Below are 18202 nucleotides of genomic sequence, written 5' to 3'. Positions count from 1 at the left end.
TTTTGTATTCTCCTGAATCTCGAGAGATTCCCTTCCTTTGGCTACTATGTAAGTTCAAAAAGATTCACAAGTGACTGCTCCTTTTGAATTTCTTACACATCAGTGTATTTTACAGGAACTCCATATACAGGTTGACTCAATTACTAACTTTGGCCAGAAAATTGGTATTGGAAGTATAGTATTGAAATAGTTGTATGGTAAATGATTATGGTTAACCAAGTCTCTATCTTGAAATATCTAAATCTAATTTTATATTAAAAATAGATTTAAGATGACTGTTTCATTGTTTGTATTTCTCCTCTGAATGCTTGTCTTCTGGTAACTTTTACATGTCTTCATCATGGCAGATTAATGACCTGCAGAGTGAACTTGATAAAGAGAAAGAAGATGCTCAAAAGAAAATCCATAAATTTGAGGAAGCACTGAAGTGAGTAAAATTGTAATATATTTAATTAAAAAATACTCTTTTTCTAGACTGTGAGCCACATTAAGCAACTAGAACTTAAACATCATATTTTTCTAAGAGCCTTGCTGTGGTTTAAATTGGTTTTCCACCATGAATCTCTATTTTCTGAATTTTATTACCAGCCAGCACATATTTTTTTTTCAAAAAGGAAAAATCAGTTCATCTGTTTTTAAGTGATAGGAATGTAAGAAAATAGAACTTAGTGGTTTTAGATGCTTTCTTCCTCTTAAATGAAAACAGATTAAAAAGAAAAAAACAAGATTTAGGTCTTAGAACATTTAGAAATTTTTCTGTAGATTTTTTTTGGGGAGAAATTTGGGTAATGAAATGTTCCAGTTATATCTGAAAAGGGACTATTACACAGGCATTATTTGGAAAAGATTTGTCTCATGATGTAACACTTAAATATACATATTAAAGCGTCAGATTTTATTTATCTTCTCCATTCATTTACTAGGTTGATTAGGCCCTATTTATCGGTAGGTTTTATCACTCAGTTTTTAGCTGAAAAACATTGATTTAGTCATTAAATATTGAGTTTCCACCATGTGTCAGGCAATGTGTAGTCTCTTCCCGGAGGACCTTAGAATCGGTTGGAAAGATTTTCAAGAACTTTGGCAATTATATTACAGAGTGATAAGAAGAGGGTACTTGACCCAAAAAAGTGATTTAAGAAGGGAAGCTTACCGGGGGAAATCGGAGGGGTAGACGAACCATGAGAGACGGTGGACTCTGAAAAACAAACAGGGTTCTAGAGGGGAGGGTGGTGGGAGGATGGGTTAGCCTGGTGGTGGGTATTGAGGAGGGCACATTCTGCATGGAGCACTGGGTGTTATGCACAAACAATGAATCATGGAACACTTCATCTAAAACTAATGATGTAATGTATGGGGATTAACATAAGGAATAAAAATAAATAAATTAAAAAAAAATACTAAAAAAAAAAAAAAAAGAAGGGAAGCTTACTTGAGTGCATTATATCTAGCTAACTCCCATCCCAGAGAATCAGCTAATTCGATTTTTCTTTCTTCCTCAAACCTTCAAACAAGAATAACTTACAGAAAGGCCAGAAATAACACCCAGAATCAAGCAAATTTAGTATCAGATTCTGTCTGGGCAGATTACATAATCATTTCCTCTCTCTCGTTTTGCTCGTTAAGAAAATGTATTAGCTGAGTTGTCATATAGAACATCTTAAAATAATTTATGTACTAGGACATCATGGATATCAATTTTTTATCTGCACAAGGACTTATTGCTTATTTGTTCACATCACCACGTATGAATTAGATAAAGTCAGAGGAGAACTATAATATTCATTAAAGATTAAGTTAAATAATATTCATTAAAGATTAGGTTAAATAAATAAATAAGTGTATTTTATACTCTAACTTGGATAGTGACAAAACTAGGCCTTCTTGCTTCCTTCATGGAAGGGATGCCCTCCCTTTATTCTTCATTCATTTTTCCTCCTTAAAATGTTGATTAATAACTTTCTTCATCTACCCAATTTATCATACTTTTCATTTCTCTTTTGTTCTACTTTGTTCTTTTATAAATTTCTTTATACTTTTTTCATTGGTTTGTTGATTCACATTTTTTAATCCCTAACAGAAGAGATAATCCCTTTAAATAACAGTACACCAACAAATAATTTGTTTAGTATTTAAGATGTCTATAGATTGTGATATGATGCTAAAACAAGTAGAAGGTTTAGAAGATACAGCTCAAGACAGAAAGCTGTTCTTATGATTTTATATAGTCCACGTTAGGCATTGGAAATACTACTCAGTTGTTGACAGTAAGTGCAATTGGGATTCAGAAAGATTTTTTCCGTGGGATATTGGGAGTTTATGTGTAAAACAGTGTGGTATCTTTTAATGTTCACTGAAACATTATGAAAGAACCCTAAGCATCCTTGGTTTTCTGTATACAACATTATCATTCACTGGGCCACATAACATTGTTAAAGGCTTTAAAGGTCTTTACCAAAATACCAAATTTTACTTGGGGTCAAAAGGCTATTTCAGGGGTTTACTAAAATTCCCCCATAGGCCTGTTTCTCCCATTCTCTGTGTAGGTGATGTTTTCATTTCAACTAAATGTCTGTATGATCCTAACACTATAGCACTGAGAGGAGCAGAGTAAGTTCTTGTGTGGCCTGAACTTCAGAGTAAACAGTACAAGCTGGCTACTGCCCCAAAGGAAAATAGTCTGGAGGGTGATTGCTACTGCCTTTGAATCTAAGAATTGTGTTAGACCCATTTGGTCCAAAGACAATTCCATTTTTTCTGAAAAACAGCTATATGGTATGCCTTATTAACAAAACTTTTTTCCATAATAAATATATACAAAGTGGAAAATTTAGAATGTGGTGGCATTCATTCATGTAATCCTTCTTTCATCCACTCATTAAGGGTTTATTCCTTCTGTGCATGTTGACTGTATGGTAGAGGACAGCAGAGAACAAGAATTCATACATAGGAATTCATATATGTGTGAACACATGATAAATATATTCAACTCAATCTTCAGTTAAGAGCTCAAGCTGATACCTGAGAAACTCGTTACTTAAGAGGGACCCTGATTTGAGGTCGGCATTCACTTTAAACGCTAACTCCTTAAAGCTCATTTGTCTATTGTTAATGTTTTTCAGAAATAAAATTAGTTTGATATTATTGTACTACTTACAGTTTTTATTCAACATATATCCCAAATATTTTTTGCTTCCTACTTTATTTTTATTCTAGCAAATAATTTTAATAACTTCCAATAACTGAAAGCTATCTGAAACTATCAATGGTATGAATTGTGTTCATTTTTTATTCTTCAAAGACAATTAAAATATGTGGGAACCTTGGTAGACTAATGAACGGAAAATAACCGTATATAGCAAGATCATTTGGTGTAACTCTTTGAAAGACTAACACTGAAAAAGTTTTTGTTTTTGTTTTTTTTAGAGAAGTTAAAATCTATGGACAATAAAGGTAGATAGTATATATTTGGTTTATTCCTTTTTCAATATTCATGTATTTAACAAATTTGATATCTAAGTTTTGGTGCTATAAAAATAAAAGTATTGTTCTGAGATATTGTATACATTGTCTATTTTTTTAAGATTTTATTTTTTATTTTAGAGAGCGTACACACACACACACACACACACACACACACACACACGAGTGGGGGAGGGGCACAGAGAGAGAGGGAATCTCAAGCAGATTCTGCACTGAGCATGGAGCCTGACACAGGGATCAATCTCATGACCCTGAGATCATGACCTGAGGTGAAGCCAAGAGTTGGGCATGTAACCAATTGAACCACCCCGGCACCCCAGTATATTGTCTATTTTAAAGTATTTAATGAAACATTCCAAAGTCATCTTTTTGATTGATACCTTTCAAATTCCTCTTTTGCAATAAAATACAAAACTGCCTTGAAACATTTATTCTGATCCATTTTAACTTTTTTTGCATTGTCAAATTGTAAATGTTATAAATATTTCTACACACACACACACACACACACATATATATATATATTTCAATACTAACTAAAAACCAGAAAGCTTATTAGTACTGAAAATATATAGTCATAATTTCACTAGAACATATGATAATATTGTCTTTAGATGATATGGTGATAAATCAGCCTATAGGAAGCAAGCATTTATTTAGCTAAAACATATTGTTTTGGTCGTTGTTGTTATATATACACATATGTGTATATATGACTGTGTGTGAATTATACACCACAAATAAAAGTTTTACTGGGTTTTAAGAAAAAATACAGAAGGATAAAATGAACTCAAATCTGGGCCTTAACCTCTTAGCCCAGAGGCCTCTTGACATTACTAAAACAAATTAATCATGCATTTTTGTTAAAAGGAGATGTCTCATGAAAACTGAATATTCCTATATTCTTCTTTTTAATCATTGCCTTACATTTTTGTCATAGTTATTTTATAACCCTGAAACATGTTTACCTGACTTTTTGCAAATTTTTATAATATATAAAATGTAGCTATGTAAGATATTTGAATATATAAATATTTAGAAATATATGTTGTTTGCTCTTGCTTAGAGTTTCCTGTAAATAAAAATACTATAATGAAAAATGAAACAGTGGTTCATTGTACCCTTAGAATTTTTTAATAATCTTTTTTTAAAGCTCGTTAATAGAGTACTTTGGTTTAAAATCTGAAAGTTAAAAAAAAAAAAGAGCATATAGGAAAAAGCTCCCCTTCCATATAAGCCTTCTAGCTATACATTTTCCCTTTTTGGGAAAGTGTATCCTTTCATAGGCAAGTATAAACATTTCTTCCCTATCTTTTCCCCTTATACTTTACATTTATCCTGGTCTTTCTTTTTTTTGTTTTTACTTATAAGTATGAACTGGAGATTGTTTCATATAAGGACATAAAGAGCTTCCTCATTCTAATTTATGTATTTGATATAATTTATTTGACCAGTTCTCTAGTGATGAACACATGATGAAAATTCTTCCATTTGTCTTCTAGTGCATATATGGTTTGATTTTAACATTTAAATCTGTGATCCATTTGGAATGTATCCAGTGTAGGTTGTGAGGTATGGATCCGTTGTTTGTGTTGTCAGATGGTTTCTCAACTACTTCAAGATCATTTATTTTAGTAATCTCGCCTTTCCCTCTTTTGAGTTCTGCTACAGGGCCGTCACTGGACGTGTTTCTAGACTTTCTGTTCCACTCTAGAGATCTGGATATGCTCGCACCAGTCTCAGACTCTTAATTATGGCAGTTTAAAAATAATATTTAATCTCTAGTAGGACCTCTTATGCTGCCACAGTGGTCTTTTTAAAAATCTTTTTTTTCTTTTTATAAAATTTTTCCACTTGAGCTTTACAATTAGCTGTCTAGTTAAAAAAAAACATTAGTCTTTTGGTTAATGTTATTGAACATGTATAGTTCAACAAAGGAAGAATTGACATCTTTTAGTGTTAAGTCTTTTTATGCAAGAACATGAGATGCCTTTCCATTTGTTAAGCTCTTCTTTTATGCCATTCTGCAGCTCTACCTATTTTTGAAACAGACATTATTCACAAGAAATTTGTGTTACTTAAATATCACAAGTTGGTTCTTTTGTATTAAGCATGTGTGCTAGTATTTATTAGGGTATGTGATGTGAGAACTGACATACGTAGGAAGTTGTACGTTCTGGGTTTGACATTTCATACAGAATTTGAGGTATGGATTTTAAAATCTCTGGACACACCGTGTACTTTCTATGAAGAATGCAAAACTCTTTAGGGCATCACTTGCTTTGTGTATACATTCAGTGCCTTATATGTGATTTTAATCAAATTAGTTTGTGAATTCCTCCCAACATTTATTTTCTTCTAGGATTTTTGTTGGTACTGAGCACACCGTGCAGGACAGAGTAGGCAAGGGCTTGGCTGTGGCTTCTGTGCATGGGTGTGCAGGCTTTGTGTTGCATGATACACTATTTGTCAGTTTAATAGTGTGGTAACTACGTATTAGTGCCCACAATACAGAGGGCACTGTCCACACAGACCACAGTGTGATGCTCTGGAAGTTAGATGTGTTTTTCCTGCTTTCGTCGATAACATCAGATATTGTTCATTTCATTTTTTTTTTAAAGATTTTATTTATTTATTTGAGATAGAGAGCATGAGAGGGAGGAGGGTCAGAGGCAGAAGCAGGCTCCCCGCCGAGCAGGGAGCCCGATGCGGGACTCGATCCCGGGACTCCAGGATCATGACCTGAGCTGAAGGCAGTCGCTTAACCAACTGAGCCACCCAGGCGCCCCTGTTCATTTCATTTTATTAACTTAGTATAAAATAGTTATTTTGCCTTCCATTAAACTATTGTTGGGATCGCTGCACTGTCTGTAAAAGTAGATATTTTGTACTGAAGGGTAAAAGATGAAGTGTTTCAGACACAACGTCAAGAGTTCGGGTTGGTAATTTCTAGGAAGTCCAGAATCAGTCTGCTTAACCTCCTGTGCCCATGATGTCTTTTCAAAGCTCAGTTGCCTGAGTACCTCCTCAGTGTCTTTACTGCTGTCACCTTTCCTTGACTGGTTTCCATCAACTCAGATGTTCAGACTATGTCATGTTCATTCTCTGTGTTATATTTTTGTGTTCATGTGTGCAGAATGGAAGTCAGTGTTGTTTTCTTCTGGAGGCCAGTCAAATAGGATGTCTCTAAAGCTACCCAACTTTTCCTTTTGGAGAAAAAACAATCTTAGGGATTTAAATACAGAGTATTATTTATCATGGAATTTCTAGATCTCTTTAGGATGCTACTGAGTTTTGTAGTGCTGATTCTAGACTGCACTATGGATTTGCAATGCTTTCAGGATTATATCATTATGGATGATTATAAGAAAAATAAATAATAGTAACTTCTAGTAGAGTTTATTTCAGCAAGTAAATAGTTCATGTATTTATAATAATAGTATATAATGGATTTATAATACATAGAGTGAACTTAGTATAAGACAAGTAAAATATTTTTAAAACAGACTGAAATGACTTATAGTATAAACAAATATTAACATAAAATTAAAATATAAAATAAACATGTAGAGGATGGGGGATATTATTGTACCAGAAATAAAATTATTTCTATATTTAAATTCTAAATTTGCCCTGGCCTGAACTCTTTCACGTGGTTTTGGGAAGCATTAGTGTAGGTTAAGGGCATGGACTCTGGACCCAGTTGTCACAGATCCAAATTCCTGCTCAAATTACTAGCTGTTGTGTGACCTTGGGTATGGTGCTTAACTTCTATGTGATGCTGTCTTTACATCTGTAAAATGAGGATAGTAATAAGATCTTCCTCCTAAAATTGCTGAGAGGCTTGGACGCGTTAATATAAGCATTTAGAACAGTGTCTGTTACATATGTATATGAGCTCTTAGTATTTTGTTCCTCATTGCCTTATCAGAGGGTGCAAACACGTTCTTCAGAAGAAGTAATCTTTCCCTGGTATCATTTTATTTTTTTAACAAATAGCTTTATTGAGGTATAATTATCACACCATAAAATTTACTCGTTTTTAAGCATATAGTTCAATGCTTTTTAGTAAATTTACAGAGTTCTGTCACCATCACCATAGTTCAATTTTAGAACATTTCCATCAGCCCAAAAGATCCCTCATGGCACCCGATTTTAGAAGGAAATGATCATAATTGATTTTTTCTGACTGAAAGGTATAAGTAATAAGGGACAAGATCTTTGACAGTTATTTTGTGGTCAATGCTAACTGACCACTTCTTATTTTGACTCTCAGTAAAAGTTGAAGTCCTCATATTGAGATTTACTTCAGCATTTTGTGGAGATCTAAGCTAATGTAGCCCTAGTATGTTGCTTCCAGGTTATTTAACTTTCTGATGCTTTATTAACTTTGATACAAGGATGAATTTAGAAAGTAGATTCTGTGTGTGGCATGTATGCATGTGTGTGCATGCATGTGCATGTAAATGCACTGAAAGGGGCCTGGAAATATATATATGCTAACGTGTTTGGCCCTAGAGTAGGAGTCATGTTCATGTTTTCCTCTCTGTATTTGTATCTAGTTTGAATCGTTTCCAACAAGAATAGTATATGTTATGTTCGTAGCTTAATAGCAAAAGACAAAAGAAACCAATACAGATTTTACAAGGAAGAATTGTGCAGTATTAATAATGGTGACCTCTGCTTGGTGAGCATATGGGACTTAAAAAGAATTTCTCTGTATTTTACATGTTCTAAAATACATGTGTCCAGCAGTTCCTCAGAGACCCTTTTAACTTGTCCTAAATCTCTTAGCCAGCATGGGCTAGAGCAGGCAATAAACCCAGATAATCTCTGGAAATATCTGAAGTCTAATTATTTTGGGTTTTGATTGGAAAAAAACCCTTTCATGTATTTCATATAATAAAAGCATAGGTGATATGGTTGACATTACATTTTTTTTTATAGGTGAAAATTTTTGTCACCTAGAATGAAGGGATACCCTGCTACAAGATTTTAAGAAAGGCTATTAGGAAGCCTATGGAATATAGAATAGGAAATACAGCTTTCTAATAAATGTACAATTAGGATATTCTTTTTTTTTTTTTTAAGATTTTATTTATTTATTTGACAGAGAGAGACACAGCGAGAGAGGGAACACGAGCAGGGGGAGTGGGAGAGGGAGAAGCAGGCTTCCCGTGGAGCAGGGAGCTCGATGCGGGGCTTGATCCCAGGACCCTGGCACCACGACCTGAGCTGAAGGCAGACGGAAGGCAGACGCTTAACGACTGAACCACCCAGGCGTCCCTAATTAGGATATTCTTAATGAAAGGAAAAGGTATTCACCATGGGAGATTATAGTACATGCTTTAAGTTTTCTTATGGGAATTCCTATATAATATATAGATTGATTTTCCACTTTTAATTTATGAATCTTATTTTGTAAACTTGAACCTGATTGTAGTACCCATATTTTGATTCCTAATGTCACACAAATTACATGCACTGGTTATTAATCCCAAGAGTAAAGCACCATGCACTGGTTACGGATCCCTGGGGAGGACTCCAACTACATGGAGGGTAGCAAAGATCATCACAATGCCAGCCACCAGGAATAGAAGTCAAGCATTTCTGCCTTCTGCATCTTAGTACTGGAGTCATCAAGAACACAGCACAATCAAGCATTGACTGGAACAACGCTTTACTTACATAGAGAAGGGACAGAGCAAGATTAGCTTCAGTAGTGGGCTCAGTCCCCCATGGGCAATGGCTCTCTCCTGATGGCTGTCACAAGGCATTTTGCCTGCCTCTCCTAACCCACAGTAGAAAGACTGTCCTCTCTCTCTGGAGGACAGATCTAACAGTGCGGTTGGCCAGGTGCCAGATGATGCACACACTTCAAGCAAAGGCAAAAGAGCATTCTTTGACCTGAAACAGGGATAAAAACTCCCACCCAAGGTGATAAGCCCAGCACAGGCTTGGTGGGCTCTTTATCTGTTGAGAAGTGTTCCAAGCCCCAGGCTTGTTCTTATGTGGCTGAGTGGGGGTCAAAAGACTGCATGTATGAGACTGCCTTTCCTAACCCCTAAATATCCTAATATTTCAAGGAAGGTGAATCTCATGCCTGACCTGTACTTTAGGGAGATTATCCTGGCAGGGGTGAGAATATCAAATGTATGAGTAGTAAGAAATTGGAAGCAGGAACCTAAGGAAGATGAGAAAATAGTAACAGTCCATGTGAAATGCACAGACTCTGAAGATGGTGAGGCTGTGATTGAGTATAAAGGCAGCCCCCAGGAAACGCAGCTTCTCTGGAACTCTTAAGTCTCATCTAAGCACCTTTTTAAAAATTCAGAGTCAGAGTGAACTTTCACAGATAAACTCCAAGAGACACACTGACGCAAAAACTCCCCTGCTTTATATTTTTACTCCATGTAGGAGTAGCATAGATTGTTGAGTAAATGGAAACATGAAGAAAAAGGACGGCGTTTGAAAATACTGCCTCATGATCTCAGGAGACACAAATTTAAAGATGTTTAACTTTTATTATTAAAATTTGTTGCCAGCTTTATTGAGGTATAATTGATGTAGCACATTGATTAAGCTTAAGGCATACAGTGTGTTGATTTGATACACTTCTATATTGTGTAATGATGACCACTATAGCCTTAGCTAACACCTCCATCAGCTTACAAAATTACCATTTCTCTTCTGTGGTGAGAACACTTAAGATCTGCTCTCTTCAAGGGCATAATACAGTATTGTTAACTATAATCACCGTGCTGTACATTAGATCCCAAGAGCTTATTCAATTAATAACTGGAAGTTTATACCCTTTAACAAGCATCTCCCCCTTATCCCTTCCCTCCCAGCCCCTGGTGTTCACCATTTTACTATTTTTTTCTGTGAATTGGGCTTTTTTAAATACCACATATAGGGGATATCATACAGTATTTGTCTTTCTCAGTCTGACTTATTTCACTTAGCATAATGCCCTCAAGGTCAATCCATATTGTTGCAAATGACAGGATTTCCTTCTTTTTATGGCTGAGTAATATTCACTGTGTATATATGTATGTGTATATACACGTGTCACAACTTCTTTATCCATTCATCTGTCAATGGACACTTAGGTTGTTTCCGTGCCTTGGCCTATTATAAATAACGCTGCTATGAGCATGGGGGTAGAGATGTGTTTTTGAGTTGGTGTTTTCATTTCCTTTGTGTGTATTCCCAGATAGTATTGCTGGAGCATATGGTGATTCTGTTTTTAATTTTTTGAGGGTCCACCATCCCATTTTCCATAATTCAGCCATTATTTCTTTTTTCCTTTTTTAAATTTTATTTTATTATGTTATGTTAGTCACCATACAATACATCATTAGTTTTTTTTTTATTGTGTTAGTTTTTGATGTAGTGTTCCATGATTCATTGTTTGCATATAACACCCAGTGCTCCATTCAGTACGTGCCCTCTTTAATACCCATCACCAGGCTAACTCATCCCCCCACCCCCCTCCCCTCTAGAACCCTCAGTTTGTTTCTCAGAGTCTATGGTCTCTCATGGTTCGTCTCCGCCTCCTATTCCCCCGCTTCATTTTTCCCTTCCTGCTATCTTCTACTTCTTTTTTTAATTTAATTTAATTTAATTTAATTTTTTTAAAGGTTTTATTTATTTGACAGAGAGAAAGACAGCCAGAGAGGGAACACAAGCAGGGGGGGTGGGAGAGGGAGAAGCAGGCTTCCTGCGGAGCAGGGAGCCTGATGCAGAGCTCAATCCCAGGACCCTGGGATCATGACCTGAGCCGAAGGCAGACGCTTAACGACTGAGCCACCCAGGCGCCCCTTCTTCTTCTTTTTTTAACGTATAATGTATTATTTGTTTCAGAGGTACAGGTCTGTGATTCAACAGTCTTACACAATTCACAGCACTCACCATAGCACATACCCTCCCCAATGTCCATCACCCAGCCACCACATCCCTCCCCCCCCCACCACTCCAGCAACCCTCAGTTTGTTTCCTGAGATTAAGAATTCCTCATATCAGTGAGATCATATGATACATGTCTTTCTCTAATTGACTTATTTTGCACAGCATAATACCCTCCAGTTCCATCCAAGTCATTGCAAATGGCAAGATCTCATTCCTTTTGATGGCTGCATAATATTCCATTGTATATATATACCACCTCTTCTTTATCCATTCATCTGTCGATGGACATCTTGGCTCTTTCCACAGTTTGGCTATTGTGGACATTGCTGCTGTAAACATTGGGGTGCACGTACCCCTTCGGATCCCTAGATTTGTATCTTTGGGCTAAATACCCAGTAGTGCAATTGCTGGATCATATGGTAGCTCTATTTTCAACTTTTTGAGGAACCTCCATACTGTTTTCCAGAGTGGCTGCACCAGCTTGCATTCCCACCAACAGTGTAGGAGGGTTCCCCTTTCTCCGCATCCCTGCCAACATCTGTCCTTTCCTGACTTGTTAATTTTAGCCATTCTGACTGGTGTGAGGTGGTATCTCATTGAGGTTTTGATTTGGATTTCCCTGATGCCAAGTGATATTGAGCACTTTTTCATGTGTCTGTTGGCCATTTGGATGTCTTCTTTGGAAAAATGTCTGTTCATGTCTTCTGCCCATTTCTTGATTGGATCATTTGTTCTTTGGGTGTTGAGTTTGTTAAGTTCTTTATAGATTTTGGATACTAGCCCTTTATCTGATATGTCATTTGCAAATATCTTCTCCCATTCTGTCGGTTGTCTTTTGGTTTTCTTGACTGTTTCTTTTGCTGTGCAAAAGCTTTTTATCTTGATGAAGTCCCAATAGTTCATTTTTGCCCTTGCTTCCCTTGCCTTTGGCGATGTTTCTAGGAAGAAGTTGCTGTGGCTGAGGTCGAAGAGGTTGCTGCCTGTGTTCTCCTCAAGGATTCTGATGGACTCCTGTCTCACATTGAGGTCTTTCAACCATTTGGAGTCTATTTTTGTGTGTGGTGTAAGGAAATGGTCCAGTTTCATTCTTCTGCATGTGGCTGTCCAATTTTCCCAACACATTTGTTGAAGAGACTGTCTTTTTTCCATTGCACATTCTTTCCTGCTTTGTCGAAGGTTAGTTGACCATAGAGTTGAGGGTCTATTTCTGGGCTCTCTATTCTGTTCCACTGATCTATGTGTCTGTTTTTGTGCCAGTACCATACTGTCTTGATGATGACAGCTTTGTAACAGAGCTGGAAGTCCGGAATTGTGATGCCACCAGCTTTTCTTTTCTTTTTCAACATTCCTCTGGCTATTCGGGGTCTTTTCTGGTTCCATACAAATTTTAGGATTATTTGTTCCATTTCTTTGAAAAAAGTGGATGGTATTTTGATGGGGATTGCATTGAATGTGTAGATTGCTCTAGGTAGTATTGACATCTTCACAATATTTGTTCTTCCAATCCATGAGCATGGAACATTTTTCCGTTTCTTTGTGTCTTCCTCAATTTCGTTCATGAGTATTTTATGGTTTTCTGAGTACAGATCCTTTGCCTCTTTGGTTAGATTTATTCCTAGGTATCTTATGGTTTTGGGTGCAATTGTAAATGGGATCGACTCCTTAATTTCTCTTTCTTCTGTCTTGTTGTTGGTGTATAGGAATGCCACTGACTTCTGTGCATTGATTTTATATCCTGCCACTTTACTGAATTCCTGTATGAGTTCTAGCAGTTTTGGGGTGGAGTGTTTTGGGTTTTCCACATAAAGTATCATATCATCTGCAAAGAGTGAGAGTTTGACTTCTTCTTTGCCGATTTAAATGACTTTGATTTCTTTTTATTGTCTGATGGCTGTGGCTAGGGCTTCTAATACTATGTTGAATAGCAGTGGTGAGAGTGGACATCCCTGCCGCATTCCTGACCTTAGGGGGAAAGCTGTCAGTTTTTCCCATTGAGAATGATATTTGCTGTAGGTTTTTCATAGATGGTTTTTATGATACTGAGGTATGTACCCTCTATCCCTATACTCTGAAGAGTTTTGATCAAGAAAGGATGCTGTACTTTATCAAATGCTTTTTCTGCATCTATTGAGAGGATCATGTGATTCTTGTTCTTTCTTTTGTTAATGTATTGTATCACGTTGATTGATTTGCAGATGTTGAACCAACCTTGCAGCCCAGGGATACATCCCACTTGGTCGTGGTGAATAATCCTTTTAATGTACTGTTGGATCCTATTGGCTAGTATTTTGGTGAAAATTTTTGCATCCATGTTCATCAAGGATATTGGTCTATAATTCTCCTTTTTGATGGGGTCTTTGTCTGGTTTGGGGATCAAGGTAATGGTGGCCTCATAAAATGAGTCTGGAAGTTTTCCTTCTATTTCTGTTTTTTGGAACAGTTTCAGAAGAATAGGTATTAATTCTTCTTGAAATGTTTGGTAGAATTCCCCTGGGAAGCCATCTGGCCCTGGGCTTTTGTTTGTTGGGAGATTTTGGATGACTGCTTCAATTTCCTTAGTGGTTATAAGTCTGTTCAGGTTTTCTATTTCTTCCTGGTTCAGTTTTGGTAGTTGATACATCTCTAGGGATGCATTTATTTCTTCCAGGTTATCTAATTTGCTGGCATAGAGTTGCTCACAATATGTTCTTATAATTTGATCTCTCCTCTTTCATTCATGATTTTGTTGATTTGGGTCATTTCTCTTTTCTTTTTGATAAGTCTGGCCAGGGGTTTATCAATCTTGTTAATTCTTTCAAAGAACCAGCTCCTAGTTTCGTTGATCTGCTCTACTGTTCTTTTGGTTTCTATTTTGTTGATTTCTGCTCTGATCTTTATTATTTCTCTTCTCCTGCTGGTTTTAGGCTTTATTTGCTGTTCTTTCTCCAGCTCCTTTAGGTGTAGGGTTAAGCTGTGTATTTGAGACCTTTCTTGTTTCTTGAGAAAGGCTTGTATTGCTATGTATTTTCCTCTTAGGACTGCCTTTGCTGCATCCCAAAGATTTTGAACAGTTGTGTTTTCATTTTCATTGGTTTCCATGAATTTTTTTAATTCTTCTTTAATTTCCTGGTTGACCCATTCATTCTTTAGTAGGATGCTCTTTTGCCTCCACGTATTTGAGTTTTTTCTGACTTTCCTCTTGTGACTGAGTTCTAGTTTCAAAGCATTGTGGTCTGAAAATAGGCAGGGAATGATCCCAATCTTTTGGTACCGGTTGAGACCTGATTTGTGACCTAAGATGTGATCGATTCTGGAGAATGTTCCATGGGCACTAGAGAAGAATGTGTATTCCATTGCTTTGGGACGGATTGTTCTGAATATATCTGTGAAGTCCATTTGGTCCAGTGTGTCATTTAAAGTCTTTATTTCCTTGTTGATCTTTTGCTTAGATGATCTGTCCATTTCAGTGAGGGGGGTGTTAAAGTCCCCCACTATTGTTGTATTGTTGTCATGTGTTTCTTTGCTTTTGTTTTTAATTGGCTTATATAATTGGCTGCTCCCATGTTAGGGGCATAGATATATATAATTGTTAGATCTTCTTGTTGGATAGACCCTTTAAGTAGGATGTAGTGTCCTTCCTCATCTCTTATTACAGTCTTTGGTTTAAAACCTAATTTGCCTGATATAAGGATTGCCACCCCAGCTTTCTTTTGGTGTCCATTAGCATGGTAAATGGTTTCCCACCCCTTCACTTTCAATCTGGGGGTGTCTTTGGGTCTAAAATGAGTCTCTTGCAGATAGCATATCGATGGGTCTTGTTTTTTAATCCAATCTGAAAGCCTGTGTCTTTTGATTGGGGCATTTAGCCCATTTACATTCAGGGTAACTACTGAAAGATAGGAATTTAGTGCCATTGTATTGCCTGTAAGGTGACTGTGACTGTATATTGTCTGTGTTCCTTTCTGGTCTATGTTGCTTTTAGGCCCTCTCTTTGCTTAGAGGACCCCTTTCAAGATTTCTTGTAGGGCTGGTTTCGTGTTTGCAAATTCCTTTAGTTTTTGTTTGTCCTGGAAGCTTTTTATCTCTCCTTCTATTTTCAATGACAGCCTAGCTGGATATAGTATTCTTGGCTGCATATTTTTCTCGTTTAGTGCTCTGAATATATCCTGCCAGTCCTTTCTGGCCTGCCAGGTCTCTGTGGATAGGTCTGTTGCCAATCTAATGTTTCTATCATTGTAGGTTCCATATCTCTTCTCCTGAGCTGCTTTCAGGATTTTCTCTTTGTCTCTGAGACTCATAAGTTTTACTATTAGATGTCGGGGTGTTGACCTATTTTTATTGATTTTGAGAGGGGTTCTCTGTGCTTCCTGGATTTTGATGCCTGTTTCCTTCCCCAAATTAGGGAAGTTCTCTGCTATAATTTGCTCCAATATACCTTCTGCCCCTCTCTCTCTTTCTTCTTCTTCTGGGATCCCAATTATTCTAAATTGTTTCATCTTATGGTATCACTTATCTCTTGAATTCTGCCCTCGTGATCCAGTAGTTGTTTCTCTTTTTCTCAGCTTCTTTATTTTCCATCATTTGGTCTTCTATATCACTAATTCTCTCTTCTGCCTCATTTATCCCAACAGTTAGAGTCTCCATTTTTTATTGCACCTCATTAATAGCCTTTTTGGTTTTTTTTTAAATTTTTTATTGTTATGTTAATCACCATACATTACATCATTAATTTTTGATGTACTGTTCCATGATTCATTGTTTGCATACAACACCCAGTGCTCCATGCAGAACGTGCCCTCTTTAATACCCATCACCAGGCTTACCCATCCTCCCACCCCCCTCCCCTCTAGAGCCCTCAGTTTGTTTTTCAGAGTCCATCATCTCTCATGGTTCATCTCCCCCTCCGATTTCTTCCCCTTCATTCTTCCCCTCCTGCTATCTTCTTCTTTTTTTTTTCTTAACATATATTGCATTATTTGTTTCAGAGGTACAGATCTGTTATTTAACAGTCTTGCTCAATTCACTGCGCTCACCATAGCACATACCCTCCCCAGTGTCTATCACCCAGCCACCCCATCCCTCCCACCCCACCCCCCACTCCAGCAATCCTCAGTTCGTTTCCTGAGATTAAGATCCTATGATTAAGGTCATATGATACATGTCTTTCTCTGATTGACTTATTTCGCTCAGCAGAACACCCTCCAGTTCCATCCACGTCGTTGCAAATGGCAAGATCTCATTCCTTTTGATGGCTGCAGAATATTCCATTGTATATATATATACCACATCTTCTTTATCCATTCATCTGTCGATGGACATCTTGGCTCTTTCCACAGTTTGGCTGTGTGGACATTGCTGATTAAAAGCCTTTTTGATTTCGACTTGGTTAGATTTTAGTTCTTTTATTTCTCCAGAAAGGGTTTCTCTAATATCTTCCATGCTTTTTTTAAGCCCAGCTAGTATCTTTAAAATCATCATTCTGAACTCTGGTTCGGACATCTTACTAATGTCCGTATTGATTAAGTCCCTGGCTGTCAGTACTGCCTCTTGTTCTTTTTTTTGAGGTGATTTTTTCCATCTTGTCATTTTGTCCAGAGGAGAATAGAGGAATGAGAGAACAAAATGCTACCAGGGTAACAACAACCTCAGAAAAATATACACTAAACAAATCAGAAGAGACCTTCCAGAAAGTGGTCGCTTTTCTGTTCAGAGAGTTGCTACTATTTTTTTCTTCAATCTCCTGTTGAGTTCGTAGTTGTTCAGAATGGCTTGATCCCTGTCTAGCTGAATTCCTGGGATCAGATGAAATTTAGGTTGCCTACTCCTCTGCCATCTTGCTCTTCCCCCTCATCCCAGCCATTATTTCTTTAAATAAACTTCCTACTCTTTTCTCCCTGTCTTCTTCTGAAACTCCAGTAATTCACAAATTGGTTCTTTTGACGGTATCTCATAGTACATGTAGGCTTTATTCATCCTTTTTCATTGTTTTTTTTTTTTTCCTGCTCTGACTGGGTAATTTCAAAGTTCCTGTCTTCTGGTCTTCTGTCTTATAGGTTTTTTCATCCTGATCCATATTGCTCTGGATGCTGTTGGTTCTTTTTCATGACCACCCTCTATTGCATTCTTCATTTCATTCATTGTATTCTTCAAGTCCAGAATTTCTATTTGGTTCTTTTTTTTAGTAATTTCTGTCTCTTTGTTAAACTTCTTATTTTGTTCATGTACTATTTTCTTGATGGCACTGAATTGTCTTTCTGTATTTCTGAGTTTGCTTAAAAAATACATATTTTGTATTCTTTATCATGTGCATCACAGATCTCGATGTCTTTGGGGTCAGTTACTAGATTATTATGATCCTTTGGTGCTGTCATGTTTCCTTGATTTTTCACGTTCCTTGAAATTTTGCATTGCCATCCTCATGTTTGATGTAGCAGTCACCTGCCAGGGGTCTTTACTAATTGCCTTCAGGAGAGAAATAACTTCCTTCAGCCCTGCGAGTTATTCTGAGGCATTCTCAGACTTTCTAGAGTACACCTGCTCCATGCTTCTTCCTCCCTCTTGTGGCAGAATTCTTAAGCTTGTATGCCTTTTCTTGATCCTGCAAGATATCTGGCCAAGTGCCCACAGACTGCTGTTTTTACAAAAATGGCACTAAAACTCAAGTTTGTGGTCTCTTCCTGGCCCTCAGATTTAGGCTGGCTTTTTATGCATTCTCACTAGCCATTTGCTAAAACTTGCTCTGGCTGCTGCCACTGGAAGCTTGCATAGGAGCTGGCCACAGGGTGGGGGTGTGTGTGGGTAAGGTGCACAGAGTGCTGTGGGTGCTATG

At 37.0% G+C, this 18202-nt stretch overlaps 1 protein-coding gene across 1 annotated transcript in view; it reads left to right on the top strand.

Moving 5' to 3' along the window:
• Positions 1-18202, top strand: part of CEP112 (centrosomal protein 112) — a 429161-nt gene that overhangs the window by 117510 nt on the left and 293449 nt on the right. The window contains exon 18 of the mRNA XM_035026212.1: positions 348-427. Within this exon, the coding sequence (XP_034882103.1) occupies positions 348-427 (80 nt within the window). The remainder of the gene's footprint in view (positions 1-347; positions 428-18202) is intronic.

This window comes from Mirounga leonina, unplaced genomic scaffold (genome assembly GCF_011800145.1).
Source record: "Mirounga leonina isolate KUSES-001 unplaced genomic scaffold, KU_Mleo_1.0 Mir_197, whole genome shotgun sequence".
Classification (NCBI taxonomy): domain Eukaryota; kingdom Metazoa; phylum Chordata; class Mammalia; order Carnivora; family Phocidae; genus Mirounga; species Mirounga leonina.
Note: the sequence above shows the minus strand (reverse complement) of the source record. Positions and strands in the feature narration are given on the sequence as shown.